Consider the following 15650-nt stretch of genomic DNA (forward strand, 5'->3'; position numbering starts at 1 on the left):
CACTCACGGACACACATGGACACACATGGACACATGGACACACATGGACACACATGGACACACAGGGACACACGGACACACGGACACACATGGACACACACGGACACATGGACACACATGGACACACAGGGACACACATGGACACACATGGACACACATGGACACACATGGACACACACGGGACACATGGACACACACGGACACTCACGGACACACATGGACACACACGGACACATGGACACACATGGACACACATGGACACACACGGACACACGGACACACACGGACACACACAGACACACACGGACACTCACGGACACACATGGACACACACGGACACATGGACACACATGGACACACATGGACACACAGGGACACACGGACACACGGACACACATGGACACACATGGACACATGGCACACACAGACACACACACGGACGCACACGGACACATGGACACATGGACACACATGGACATGGACACAGACACACATGGACACACATGGACACGGACACAGACACACGGACACATGGAAACACATGGACACACACGGACACACACGGACACACGGACACAAGGACATGCATGGACACACGGACACACACGGACACACGGATACACACGGACACACACGGACGCACACGGGGGCGTGGTCACGCGTGCCCCCAGGGGTCACACCTGTGTCACACCCACGTGTCCCTCACCTTCAGGTTCTCCTGCATCTGGCTGGGGAAGAACAGGTCCAGCCCCACCTCCTTCCTGCGGGGCAGAGAATCCCGGGAATGTCAGCGGGAATTCCGATCCGGCGGGGAGGGGAGGGGGGGCTGAGGGGGAATCTGGGGTGGGGGAAAGGGCGGCGGATGGTTCCCATCTCCATCTCCAGGGATCAGGAGGTTGAGGGGATGAGGGAGGGTGGGAAGATGTGGGAGAACGTGGAGATGTGGGAAGACGAGGAGGATGAGGAGCTGAGGGAGGATGAGGAGCGGCCAGAGGATGAGGAAGAGGAAGAATGAGGAGGATGATGAGTAGTGGGAGGATGAGGAGGATGAGAAACTGGGAAGATGAGCAGCTGTGGGAAGGTGAGGAGCTACAGGAGGATGAGGAGCTGCAGGAGGATGAGGAAGATGAGGGATGATGAGAAGATGTAGGAGAATGTGGAGATGTGGGAAGATGAGGAGAACGAGGAGCTGTGGGAGGATGAGGAGGATGAGGAGCTGCAGGAGGATGAGGAAGACGAGGGAGGGTGAGACGATGTAGGAGAATGTGGAGATGTAAGAAGATGAGGAGGATGAGGAGCTGTGGGAGGATGAGGAGGATGAGGAGCTGCAGGAGGATGAGGAGGAAGAGGAGCCACAGGAGAATGAGGAGGATGAGGTGTAGCAGGAGGATGAGGAGGATGAGAAACTGGGAAGATGAGCAGCTGTGCGAGGATGAAGAGCTGTGGGAGGATGAGGAGGATGAGAATTTGTGGAAGGATAAGGAGCTGAGGGAGGATGAGGAAGATGAGGAGCCACAGGAGGATGAGGAGCAGCAGGAGGATGAAGAGCATGAGGAGCAGCAGGAGGATGAGGAAGATGAGGAGCCACAGGAGAATGAGAAGCAGCAGGAGGATGAGGAGCCACAGGAGGATGAGGATGAGGAGGATGAGAAACTGGGAAGACGAAGAGCTCTGAGGATGAGGAGATGAGGGATGGTGAGAAGATGTGGGAGAACGTGAAGATGTGGGAAGACGAGGAGGATGAAGAGCTGAGGGAGGACGAGGAGTGGCCAGAGGATGAGGAGGATGAAGAGCAGCAGGAAAATGAGGATGAGGAAGAATGAGGAGGATGAGGACCAGCGGGAGGATGAGGAGGATGAGAAACTGGGAAGATGAGAAGCTCTGGGAAGGTGAGGAGCTACAGGAGGATGAGGAGCTATGGGAGGATGAGGAGCAGCAGGAGGATGAGGATGAAGAGCAGGAGGAGGAGGAGCAGGAGGATGAGGATGAAGAGCAGCAGGAAGATGAGGAGCCACAGGAGCATGAGGAGCAGCAGGAGGATGAGGAGGATGAGAGACTGGGAAGATGATGAGCTCTGAGGATGAGGAGATGAGGGAGGGTGAGAAGATGTGGGAGAATGTGGAGATGTGGGAAGACGAGTAGGATAAGGAGCTGAGGGAGGATGAGGAGCTGTGGGAGGATGAGGAAGATGAGGAGCCACAGGAGAATGAGGAGCAGCAGGAGGATGAAGAGGATGAGGAGCAGCAGGAGGGTGAGGAAGATGAGGAGCCACAGGAGAATGAGAAGCAGCAGGAGGACGAGGAGCCACAGGAGGATGAGGAGCAGCAGGAGGATGAGGAGGATGAGAAACTGGGAAGACGAAGAGCTCTGAGGATGAGGAGATGAGGGATGGTGAGAAGATGTGGGAGAACGTGGAGATGTGGGAAGACAAGGAGGATGAAGAGCTGAGGGAGGACGAGGAGTGGCCAGAGGATGAGGAGGATGAAGAGCAGCAGGAAAATGAGGATGAGGAAGAATGAGGAGGATGATGAGTAGTGGGAGGATGAGGAGGATGAGAAACTGGGAAGATGAGAAGCTCTGGGAAGGTGAGGAGCTACAGGAGGATGAGGAGCTATGGGAGGATGAGGAGCAGCAGGAGGATGAGGATGAAGAGCAGGAGGAGGAGGAGCAGGAGGATGAGGATGAAGAGCAGCAGGAAGATGAGGAGCCACAGGAGCATGAGGAGCAGCAGGAGGATGAGGAGGATGAGAGACTGGGAAGATGATGAGCTCTGAGGATGAGGAGATGAGGGAGGGTGAGAAGATGTGGGAGAATGTGGAGATGTGGGAAGACGAGTAGGATAAGGAGCTGAGGGAGGATGAGGAGCTGTGGGAGGATGAGGAAGATGAGGAGCCACAGGAGAATGAGGAGCAGCAGGAGGATGAAGAGGATGAGGAGCAGCAGGAGGGTGAGGAAGATGAGGAGCCACAGGAGAATGAGAAGCAGCAGGAGGACGAGGAGCCACAGGAGGATGAGGAGCAGCAGGAGGATGAGGAGGATGAGAAACTGGGAAGACGAAGAGCTCTGAGGATGAGGAGATGAGGGATGGTGAGAAGATGTGGGAGAACGTGGAGATGTGGGAAGACAAGGAGGATGAAGAGCTGAGGGAGGACGAGGAGTGGCCAGAGGATGAGGAGGATGAAGAGCAGCAGGAAAATGAGGATGAGGAAGAATGAGGAGGATGATGAGTAGTGGGAGGATGAGGAGGATGAGAAACTGGGAAGATGAGAAGCTCTGGGAAGGTGAGGAGCTACAGGAGGATGAGGAGCTATGGGAGGATGAGGAGCAGCAGGAGGATGAGGATGAAGAGCAGGAGGAGGAGGAGGAGCAGGAGGATGAGGATGAAGAGCAGCAGGAAGATGAGGAGCCACAGGAGCATGAGGAGCAGCAGGAGGATGAGGAGGATGAGAGACTGGGAAGATGAAGAGCTCTGAGGATGAGGAGATGAGGGAGGGTGAGAAGATGTGGAGCCACAGAAGAATGAGGAGGATGAGGAGCAGTGGGAGGATGAGGAGGATGAGAAACTGGGAAGATGAAGAGCTCTGAGGATGAGGAGATGAGGGAGGGTGAGAAGATGTGGAGCCACAGAAGAATGAGGAGGATGAGGAGCAGCGGGAGGATGAGGAGGATGAGAAACTGGGAAGATGAGGAGCTGCAGGAGGATGAGGAGCTGTGGGAGGATGAGGAGGATGAGGAGCAGCAGGAGGATGAGGATGAAGAGAAACAGGAAGATGAGGAAGATGAGGAGCCACAGGAGAATGAGGAGGATGAGGAGGAAGAGGAAGATGAGGAGCCACAGAAGGATGAGGAGGATGAGGAAGATGAGGAGCCACAGGAGGATGAGGAGGATGAGGAGCTGTGGGAGGATGAGGAAGAAGTTGAGGTAGATGAGGAAGACGAGGAAGATGACGAAGATGATGAAAATGAGGAGGATGATGAAGATGAGGAGGGTGAGGAGTAGCAGGAGGAGGATGAGGAGGATGAGGAGTAGCAGGAGGAGGATGATGAAGATAAGGAAGATGAGGAGTAGTAGGAGGATGATGAAGATGAGGGGGATGATGAAGATGAGGTAGATGAGGAGTAGCAGGAGGATGATGAAGATGAGGAGGATGATGAAGATGAGGTGGATGAGGAGAATGAGGACGATGAGGAGGATGATGAAGTTGAGGAAGATGATAAAGTTGAGGAGGATGATGAAGATGAGGAGGATGAGGAGCAGGAGGAGCAGGAGGAGGATGATGAAGATGAGGAGGATGAGGAGTAGCAGGAGGAGCAGGAGGAGGATGATGAAGATGAGGAGGATGAGGAGCATGAGGAGGATGAGGAGGATAAGGAGAATGAGGATGATGAGGAGGATGATGAAGATGAGGAGAATAAGGATAATGAGTAGCAGGAGGAGCAGGAGGAGGACAAGGAAGGTGAGGAGGATGATGATGAGGAGGAGGATGAGGAGAATGAGGAGTAGCAGGAGGATGAGGAGGAGGACGAGAAGGATGATGAAGACGAGGATGAGGAGAATGAGGTCGATGAGGAGGATGATGAAGAAGAGTAGAATGAGGAGGATGATGAAGATGAGTAGACTGAGGAGGATGATGAGGATGAGGAGTAGCAGGAGTAGGATGAGGAGAACGAGGAGGACGAGGAGGATGAGGAGGGTGAGGAAGGCCCTCAGCAGGTCCCCAGCCCCGGGCTGGACTCACTCCAGGAACTCGAAGTTGGATTTCTTGTCCAGCGCGTTCTGGGGCATGTCCTTGTAGAACCTCCTGCGGGACACGGCGACGGGGACGCCGGCCGGTGACACACGCCACCGTGGCCATCGTGTCCCCATGTCCCCATGTCCCCATGTCCCCATGTCCCCCATGTCCCCATGTCCCCATGTCCCTCCATGTCCCCATGTCCCTCCATGTCCCTCCATGTCCCTCCATGTCCCCATGTCCCTCCATGTCCCCCATGTCCCCATGTCCTCCATGTCCCCCATGTCCCCATGTCCCTCCATGTCCCCATGTCCCCATGTCCCAGTGTCCCTCCATGTCCCTCCATGTCCCCATGTCCCCATGTCCCTCCATGTCCCCATGTCCCTCCATGTCCCCATGTCCCCATGTCCCCATGTCCCCCATGTCCCCATGTCCCCATGTCCCTCCATGTCCCCATGTCCCTCCATGCCCCCATGTCCCCATGTCCCCATGTCCCCATGTCCCTCCATGTCCCCATATCCCCATGTCCCTCCATGTCCCCATGTCCCTCAATGTCCCCATGTCCCTCAATGTCCCCATGTCCCTCCATGTCCCCATGTCCCCATGTCCCTCCATGTCCCCATGTCCCCCATGTCCCCATGTCCCCATGTCCCTCCATGTCCCCATGTCCCTCCATGTCCCCATGTCCCCATGTCCCTATGTCCCTCCATGTCCCCATGTCCCCATGTCCCTCCATGTCCCCATGTCCCCATGTCCCCATGTCCCTCCATGTCCCCATGTCCCTCCATGTCCCCCATGTCCCCATGTCCCCATGTCCCTCCATGTCCCCATGTCCCTCCATGTCCCCATGTCCCCATGTCCCTCCATGTCCCCATGTCCCCATGTCCCCATGTCCCTCCATGTCCCCATGTCCCTCCATGTCCCCCATGTCCCCATGTCCCCATGTCCCTCCATGTCCCCATGTCCCTCCATCTCCCCATGTCCCCATGTCCCTATGTCCCTCCATGTCCCCATGTCCCCATGTCCCTCCATGTCCCCATGTCCCTCCATCTCCCCATGTCCCTCCATGTCCCTCCATGTCCCTCCATGTCCCCATGTCCCTCCATGTCCCTCCATGTCCCCATGTCCCTCCATGTCCCCATGTCCCCATGTCCCTCCATGTCCCTCCATGTCCCCATGTCCCTCAATGTCCCCATGTCCCCATGTCCCCATGTCCCCATGTCCCTCCATGTCCCCCATGTCCCCATGTCCCCATGTCCCTCCATGTCCTCCATGTCCCCATGTCCCCATGTCCCCATGTCCCTCCATGTCCCCCATGTCCCCATGTCCCCATGTCCCTCCATGTCCCCATGTCCTCATGTCCCTCCATGTCCCTCCATGTCCCCATGTCCCCCAGGTCCTCCTGCCACCTCCAAAGGAGCTGGAACTTCCCTCCCCACTCCCGCAAGGACAGAAGGACACAGGGTCACAGGGACACCTGGGGACAAGGGACACAGGGACAGGGGAGCCGGGGACAAAAAGACACGGGGCCACCCAGAGGGACACCAGGACAGAGGAATACAGGGACAGAAAGACACAGGGACAGTGGGACACATGGGGACAGGGGACACAGGGACACAAAGACACAGGGACAGTGGGACGCATGGGGGCACCAGGGGACACCAGGGGACACCAGGGGACACCAGGGGACACAGCAACACAGAGACACAAAGACACGAGGACAGAAGGACACTGGGACAGTGGGACGCAAAGGGGACACCAGGGGACACCGGGACAAAATGACACAGAGACAATAAGACACAAGGACAGGACACAGGGCCAGGGGACACAAGAGGACACAAGGGGACAAGGGGACACATGGCCAGGGGACAGCAGGGGACAGCAGGGGTCACAGGGACACAAAGACACAAGGACAGAAGGACACAGGGACAGTGGGACACAAGGGGACACAAGGCCAGGGGACACCAGGGGACACAGGGAGAAAACAACACAAAGACACAAGGACAGAAGGACACAGGGGCAGTGGGACAAGGGGACACGGGGGACACAAGGGGACAGCAGGGGACACGGGGGACAGCCGTACCTGAGCTCGAGGCAGCCCAGCTGCAGCGCCATGCCCTCGCTGACCTTGCTGGCGTAGCTCTGCATGTACTCACTGCGGAGCTGGGGGACAGCGCGTCACCGCGGGGACACGGGGACACCGGGGACACCCAGGGACAGCGCGTCACCGCGGGGACACGGGGACACCGGGGACACCCAGGGACAGCGCGTCACCGCGGGGACACGGGGACACCGGGGACACCGGGGACAGCACGTCACCGCGGGGACACGGGGACACCGGGGACACCCAGGGACACCCAGGGACACCCAGGGACAGCGCGTCACCGCGGGGACATGGGGACACTGGGGACACCCAGGGACAGTGCGTCACTGCGGGGACACAGGGACACCGGGGACACCCAGGGACAGTGCGTCACCGCGGGGACACGGGGACACCGGGGACACCCAGGGACAGCGCGTCACCGCGGGGACACGGGGACACCAGGGACACCCAGGGACAGCCCGTCACCGCGGGGACACGGGCACACCGGGGACACCCAAGGACAGCGCGTCACCGCGGGGACACGGGGACACCGGGGACACCCAGGGACAGCGCGTCACCGCGGGGACACGGGGACACCGGGGACACCGGGGACACCCAGGGACAGCGCGTCACCGCGGGGACACGGGGACACCGGGGACACCGGGGACACCCAGGGACAGCGCGTCACCGCGGCGACACGGGCACACCGGGGACACCGAGGAAATTGGGGACACGGGGGCACCAGGGACAGCAGGGGACACCGGGGACACCCAGGGACAGCGCGTCATCGCAGGGACACGAGGGGACACCGGGGACACCGGGGACACCCAGGGACAGTGCGTCACTGCGGGCACACCGGGAACACCGGGGACACCGGGGACACCCAGGGACAGCACATCACCGTGGGGACATGGGGACACTGGGGACACCCAGGGACAGCGCGTCACCGCGGGGACACGGGGAAACTGGGGACACCGGGGACACCCAGGGACAGTGCGTCACCACGGGGACATGGGGACACCGGGGACACCGAGGACATCAGGGACACAGGGGCACCAGGGACAGCAGGGGACACCCAGGGACAGCATGTCACCACGGGGACATGGGGACACCAGGGACACCGGGGACATCGGGGACATGGGGGCACCGGGGACGCCGGGGACACCCAGGGACAGCGCGTCACCGCAAGGACACCGGCACACTGGGGACACCGAGGACATTGGGGACACGGGGGCACCAGGGACAGCAGGGGACACCGGGGACACCCAGGGACAGCACGTCACCACGGGGACATGGGGACTCCGGGGACACCGGGGACATCGGGGACATCGGGGACACGGGGGCACCGGGGACAGCAGGGGACACCGGGGACACCCAGGGACAGCGCGTCACCACAGGGACACGAGGGGACACCGGGGACACCGGGGACACCCAGGGACAGTGCGTCACTGCGGGGACACCGGGAACACCGGGGACACCGGGGACACCCAGGGACAGCACGTCACCGTGGGGACACGGGGACACTGGGGACACCCAGGGACAGCGCGTCACCGCGGGGACACGGGGAAACTGGGGACACCGGGGACACCCAGGGACAGTGCGTCACCACGGGGACATGGGGACACCGGGGACACCGAGGACATCAGGGACACAGGGGCACCAGGGACAGCAGGGGACACCGGGGACACCCAGGGACAGCACGTCACCACGGGGACATGGGGACACCAGGGACACCAGGGACATCAGGGACATGGGGGCACCGGGGACACCGGGGACATCCAGGGACAGCGCGTCACCGCAGGGACACGAGGGGACACCGGGGATGCCGGGGACACCCAGGGACAGCGCGCCACCGCGGGGACACCGGCACACCGGGGACACCGAGGACATTGGGGACACGGGGGCACCAGGGACAGCAGGGGACACCGGGGACACCCAGGGACAGCACGTCACCATGGGGACATGGGGACACCGGGGACATCGGGGACATCGGGGACACGGGGGCACCGGGGACACGCAGGGACAGCGCGTCACCGCAGGGACATGAGGGGACACCGGGGACACCCAGGGACAGCGCGTCACCGCGGGGACACGGGGACACCGGGGACACCGGGGACACGGGGGCACCAGGGACAGCAGGGGACACCCGGGACACCCAGAGAGAACATGTCACCGCGAGGACACAAGGGCATTGGGGACAGCATGTCACTACAGGGACACCGGGGACAGCAGGGACAGCGCGTCACCGTGGGGGCACCGGGGACACGGGGGACACCAGGGGACAGCAGGGGACACCCATGACATCCAGGGACAGCGCGTCACCGTGGGGACACCGGGGACACGGGGGACACCAGGGGACAGCAGGGGACACCCATGACATCCAGGGACACAGCGTCACCGTGGGGACACCGGGGACACGCGGGGACACCGGGGAGAGCAGGGGATGGTGGTAGGGAATGGTGGAAGAGAAGGGTGCAAGGAGACAGTGACAGAGATGGTGACAGGGATGGTGACAGGGATGGTGACAAGGGATGGGTGACAAGGGACAATGACAGGGATGGTGGCAGGGATGGTGACAGGGATGGTGACAGGGATGTGACAGGGATGGGTGACAGGGATGGTGACAGGGATGGTGACAGGGATGGTGACAGGGATGGTGACAAGGGACAATGACAGGGACAATGACAGGGATGGGTGACAGGGATGGTGACAAGGGATGGGTGACAGGGATGTGACAGGGATGGGTGACAGGGATGGTGACAGGGATGTGGCAGGGATGGTGACAGGGATGGTGACAGGGATGGTGACAGGGATGTGACAGGGATGGTGACAGGGATGGTGACAGGGGATGGTGACAGGGATGGTGACAGGGATGGTGACAAGGATGGGTGACAGGGATGGTGACAGGGATGGTGACAGGGATGGTGACAGGGATGGTGACCAGGGACGGTGACAGGGATGGTGGCAGGGATGGGTGACCGGGATGGTGGCAGGGATGGTGACAGGATGGTGACAGGGATGGTGACAAGGGATGGTGACAGGGGACAATGACAGGGATGGTGACAGGAATGATGACAGGTGATGGTGACAGGGGACAATGACAGGGATGGTGACAGGGATGGTGACAGGGATGGTGACAGGGGACAATGACAGGGATGGTGACAGGGATGGTGACAGGGATGGTGACAGGGGACAATGACAGGGATGGTGACAGGAATGATGACAGGTGATGGTGGCAGGGGACAATGACAGGGATGGTGACAGGGATGGTGACAGGGATGGTGACAGGGATGGTGACAGGGATGGTGACAAGGGACAATGACAGGGATGGTGGCAGGGATGGTGACAGGTGATGGTGACAGGGGACAATGACAGGGATGGTGACAGGGATGGTGACAAGGGACAATGACAGGGATGGTGACAGGAATGATGACAGGTGATGGTGACAGGGGACAATGACAGGGATGGTGACAGGTGATGGTGACAGGGATGGTGACAGGGGACAATGACAGGGATGGTGACAGGGATGATGACAGGTGATGGTGACAGGGACAATGACAGGGATGGTGACAGGATGGTGACAGGGGACAATGACAAGGATGGTGACGGGATGGTGACAGGGGATGGTGGCAGGGATGGTGACAGGGATGGTGACAGGGGACAATGACAGGGATGGTGACAGGGATGGTGACCGGGATGGTGACAGGGGACAATGACAGGGATGTGGCAGGGATGGTGACAGGGATAGTGACAGGGGACAATGACAGGGATGGTGACAGGTGATGGTGACAGGGATGGTGACAGGGGACAATGACAGGGATGGTGACAGGTGATGGTGACAGGGATGGTGACAGGGGACAATGACAGGGATGGTGACAGGAATGATGACAGGTGATGGTGACAGGGACAATGACAGGGATGGTGACAGGATGGTGACAGGGGACAATGACAAGGATGGTGACGGGATGGTGACAGGGGATGGTGGCAGGGATGGTGACAGGGATGGTGACAGGGGACAATGACAGGGATGGTGACAGGGATGGTGACCGGGATGGTGACAGGGGACAATGACAGGGATGTGGCAGGGATGGTGACAGGGATAGTGACAGGGGACAATGACAGGGATGGTGACAGGTGATGGTGACAGGGATGGTGACAGGGGACAATGACAGGGATGGTGACAGGTGATGGTGACAGGGATGGTGACAGGGGACAATGACAGGGATGGTGACAGGAATGATGACAGGTGATGGTGACAGGGGACAATGACAGGGATGGTGACAGGATGGTGACAGGGGACAATGACAAGGATGGTGACGGGATGGTGACAGGGGATGGTGGCAGGGATGGTGACAGGGATGGTGACAGGGGACAATGACAGGGATGGTGACGGGATGGTGACAGGGGATGGTGACAGGTGATGGTGACAGGGACAATGACAGGGATGGTGACAGGGATGGTGACAGGCGATGCTGGCACTGGCCACACCCTGCCCCATCCGTGGCTGGGCTGGAACGTCCCTGGATGTCCCTGGATGTCCCTGGATATCCCTGCTGGCCATTCCCAGCAGCGGGACAGGGCCACCACCACCACCCTAGGCTGACAAAACCTTGGAATCTCAGGAATTTCAGGAATTTCGGGAATTCTGGGGTGGGAGAGGTGACCCTGGAGCAGCCCTGACCTGCTGGTAGAAGTAGAGCAGCGTGGTCCTGTCCTCCTTGAAGCTCTCCATGAAATCCTCCGGCAGGTACCGGATCTGGAGGTCGTACCTGGACAAAGTCATCCATGTCCCTGTCACCGCCAGAGTGACATCCCCGTGTCCCCAAAACCTCCTGAGGGACAACTCCATGTCCCTGTCACCTCCACAGTGACATCCCCGTGTCCCCAACCCCTCCTGAGGGACACCTCCATGTCCCTGCCACCTCCATGTCCTTGTCACCTCCACAGTGCCATCTCCATGTCCCCAACCCCTCCTGAGGGACACCTCCATGTCCCTGTCACCTCCATGTCCTTGTCATCTCCAGAGTGACATCCCCGTGTCCCCAACACCTCCTGAGGGACACCTCCGTGTTCTTGTCACCTCCAGTGCCATCTCCATGTCCCCAACCCCTCCTGAGGGACACCTCCATGTCCCTGTCACCTCCATGTCCTTGTCACCTCCAGAGTCATCCCAGTGTCCCCAACACCTCCTGAGGGACACCTCCATGTCCTTGTCACCTCCAGTGCCATCTCCATATCCCCAACCCCTCCTGAGGGACACCTCCATATCCCTGCCACCTCCATGTCCCTGTCACCTCCATGTCCTTGTCACCTCCACAGTGACATCCCCATGTCCCCAACCCATCCTGAGGGACACCCCCATGTCCTTGTCACCTCCATGTCCTTGTCACCTCCATGTCCTTGTCACCTCCAGTGCCATCTCCATGTCCCCAACCCCTCCTGAGGGACACCTCCATATCCCTGCCACCTCCATGTCCTTGTCAGCTCGATGTCCTTGTCACCTCCACAGTGACATCCCCGTGTCCCCAACACCTCCTGAGGGACACCTCCATGTCCTTGTCACCTCCAGAGCCATCTCCATATCCCCAACCCCTCCTGAGGGACACCTCCATGTCCCTGTCACCTCCATGTCCTTGTCACCTCCATGTCCTTGTCACCTCCACAGTGCCATCTCCATGTCCCCAAACCCTCCTGAGGGACACCTCCATGTCCCTGCCACCTCCATGTCCCTGCCACCTCCATGTCCTTGTCACCTCCATGTCCTTGTCACCTCCAGAGCCATCTCCATGTCCCCAACACCGCCTGAGCAATACCTCCATGTCCCTGTCGCCTCCACAGTGACATCTCCATGTCCCTGTCACCTCCAGAGTGACATCCCTGTGTCCCCAACCCCTCCTGAGGGACACCCCCATGTCCCTGTCACCTCCATGTCCCTGTCACCTCCATGTCCTTGTCACCTCCACAGTGACATCCCCGTGTCCCCAACACCTCCTGAGGGACACCTCCATGTCCCTGTCACCTCCATGTCCCTTTCATCTCCAGAGTGATATCCCCGTGTCCCCCACACCCCTGCCCTTCCCACCCCCAGGAATTCGGGGCACACGGAGGGGGACGAGGCCACCGCCACCGCCGCGGCCTCACCTCCACTCGGCTTCCAGGTGGAGGCACTCGTATTTTTCCTGGACCTCTCCCACCGTCAGGTCGGGATGGAGCCAGTGGATCTCGTCTGACTTGACGTGCTTGAGCCGCAGGCCGTAGCACTCGGACAGGCGGATGTCCGGCCCGATCCGGCCGCTCAGCAGGATGGACCGGATCACCTCCTGGGAAAAGGGGACCGTGGAATGGTTTGGGGTGGGAAAGGAGCTCCAGTCCCATCCCGGTCCGACCCCACCATCCCAGGGTGATCCAACCTTCGCTTGGACGCTCCCCGGGATTCTCTGGGAATTCCGTCCCAAGATCCCAAAATCCCAAATTCCCCTTTCCCACTGGAAGCCATTCCCTGGCTCCTGGCCCTCCAGCCCTTCCCCAAATTCCAGCTCTCCTGGAGCCCCTTGGGGATCGGGAAGCGGCTCCAAGGATTCCCCGGATCCTTCCCTGATCCAGCTGTACATTCCCAGCTCTCCCAGGCTGGCATTGGATCCATCCCCATCCCGATTCCTCCTGGGGAAGGAATTTCGGGATCCAGGGGCTTCACTGGGAATTCAGGACTCCAGGAAGGGTCTTCCTTCCCTTTTCCATCCCCAAATTCCATAAAAATCCCTTGGGATGGATCCTGAGTGTCCTCGATCCCAGAATCCTGGAATGGTTTTGGTGGGAACGGACCTCAAAACTCATCCAGCCCAAAATTCCCACCTTCTCCATTCTTTGGTGCTCCTCAACCACGTGAGAAACGCAGCTGGAAGAAGCCAGATCCAACCCCGGGCTGGCCAAATCAGCCCCGAATTCCCAATCCCAGCCCCGAATTCCCAATCCCAGCCCCAAATTCCCAATCCCAGCCCTGAATTACGAATCTCAGCCCCAAATTCCCAATCCCAGCCCCAAATTCCCAATCCCAGCCCCAAATTCCTAATCCCAGCCTTAAATTCCCAATCCCAGCCCCAAATTCCCTATCCCAGCCCTAAATTCCCAATCCCAGCCCTGATCCCGCCCTTTCCCACCTACCCGGATCTCCGTGGCCACGGAGCACTTGACCAGCTTGAAGTTCTTGCCCAGGTTGAAGCTGTTGCTGTAGAAGCAAACCTTGAGGATCCGCGTCTCCTCCTTATCCCGATCCCGATCCAATCCCGATCCCGATCTGTCTCCGGCGTCCCCATGGCCTCCAGGGTCCCGGAAAGGCTGCGGGAGGAGCTGCTTCGGGGGCGTCCGAGGGGCTCGGGAATGGCGGTCATCCTCAGGAGACCCGGGGCGTTAGGAGCGGAGCATCCCTTCCCTGCGGGAACGATGGCGCGGTGGGATCGGGATGTCCCGGAAAGGGTGGGGAAGGGAAAAAAGGGGGGAAAGGGAAAAGGGGAAAGGGAAAAGGGGAAAATGGGGGAAAGGGAAAAAAGGGGGGGAGGGGGGAAAAGGGGGGAAGGGGGGAAAAGGGAAGAAAGGGGGGAGAAGGGGGAAAGTGGAAAAAGGAGAAAAAAGGGAAAAAAGGGGAAAAAAGGGAAAATAGGGAAAAGGGGAAAAGGAAAGGGGGGGAAGGGAAAATGGCAAAAGGGAAAGGGGGAAAAAAGGGGAAAGGGGGGAAAGGGGAAAAGAGAAAAGGAGGAAAAGGGGGGGAAAGTGGAAAAAGAGAAAAAAAAAGAGGGAAAAGAGACAAAAAAGGAAAAAGAGGAAAAAAGGGGGAAGGGGACAAAGGGGGGAAAGGGGGAAAGGGGGAAGGGGGAAAAAGGGGGAAAAGGGGAGAAAGGGGAGAAAGGGGGAAAAGGGGGAAAAGGGGGAAGGGGAAAAGGGAAAAGAGGGAAAAGGGGAAAGGGGAAAAGGGGGGAAAAGGGGAAAAAAGGAAAAGGAAAGGGGGAAGGGGAAAGAGGGAAAAGGGGAAAAGAGGAAAAGTGAAATGGGGAAAAGGGAAAAGGGGAAAAGAGGAAAAGTGAAATGGGGAAAAGGGAAAAGGGAAAAGGGAAAAGGGGAAAAGTGAAGGGGAAAATGAAAAAAGGGAAAAAAGGGAAAAGGGGAAAGGAAAGGGGGAAAGGGGAAAAGGGGGGAAAGGGGAAAGGAGGGAAAGGGGGGAAAAGGGGGGAAATGGGGAAAAGGGGAAGGGGAAAGGGAAAGGGAAAAGGGGGAAAGGGGAAAGGGGGAAAGGGGAAAGGGAAAGGGGAAGGGGAAAGGGGAAGGGGAAAGGGAAAAGGGAAAAGGGGAAAAGTGAAGGGGAAATGGAAAAGGAAAGGGAAAAAGGAGAAGAGGAAAGGGAAGGTGGAAAGGGGAAATGGGAAAGGGGAAAAAGGGAAAAGGGGAAAAGGGGGGAAATGGGGAAAGAGGAAAGAGGAAAAGGAAAGGGAAGGGGGAAGGGAAAAGGGGAAAGGGAAAGTGGAAAGGGGGAAAGAGGGAAAAGGGGGGAAAGGGGGAAAAGGGAAAAGGAAAGGGGGAAGGGAAAGGTGGAAAGGGGTAAAGGGCAAGGGAAAAGGGGAAAAGGGGGGAAATGGAGAAATGGGGAAAGGGGAAAAGGAAAGGGAAGGGGGAAGGGAAAGGGGGAAGGGGAAAGGGGAAAGGAAAAGGGAAAGTGGGAAAAGGGGGGAAAAGGGGGAAAAGGGAAAAGTAAAGGGGGAAGGGAAAGGGGAAAGGGGTAAAGGGCAAGGGAAAAGGGGAAAAAGGGGGAAAGGGGAAAAGAGGGGAAAGGCAGAAAACGGGAA

At 58.9% G+C, this 15650-nt stretch overlaps 1 protein-coding gene across 1 annotated transcript; it reads right to left on the minus strand.

The window, feature by feature from the left end:
• Positions 1–675: 675 nt before the first annotated feature.
• On the minus strand, positions 676–14220 carry LOC137471955 (protein-tyrosine kinase 2-beta-like; the record flags this gene model as incomplete). The annotated part of the gene is made up of 6 exons (XM_068186662.1): positions 676–761; positions 4740–4802; positions 6817–6896; positions 11498–11585; positions 12958–13136; positions 13978–14220. Coding segments are annotated over 6 exons (729 nt in total), but the record flags the coding sequence as incomplete, so codon positions are not given.
• Between the last annotated feature and the right edge of the window lie 1430 nt (positions 14221–15650).

The sequence above is a fragment of the Anomalospiza imberbis genome, chromosome 3 (assembly GCF_031753505.1).
Source record: "Anomalospiza imberbis isolate Cuckoo-Finch-1a 21T00152 chromosome 3, ASM3175350v1, whole genome shotgun sequence".
NCBI classification, from domain to species: Eukaryota; Metazoa; Chordata; class Aves; order Passeriformes; family Viduidae; genus Anomalospiza; species Anomalospiza imberbis.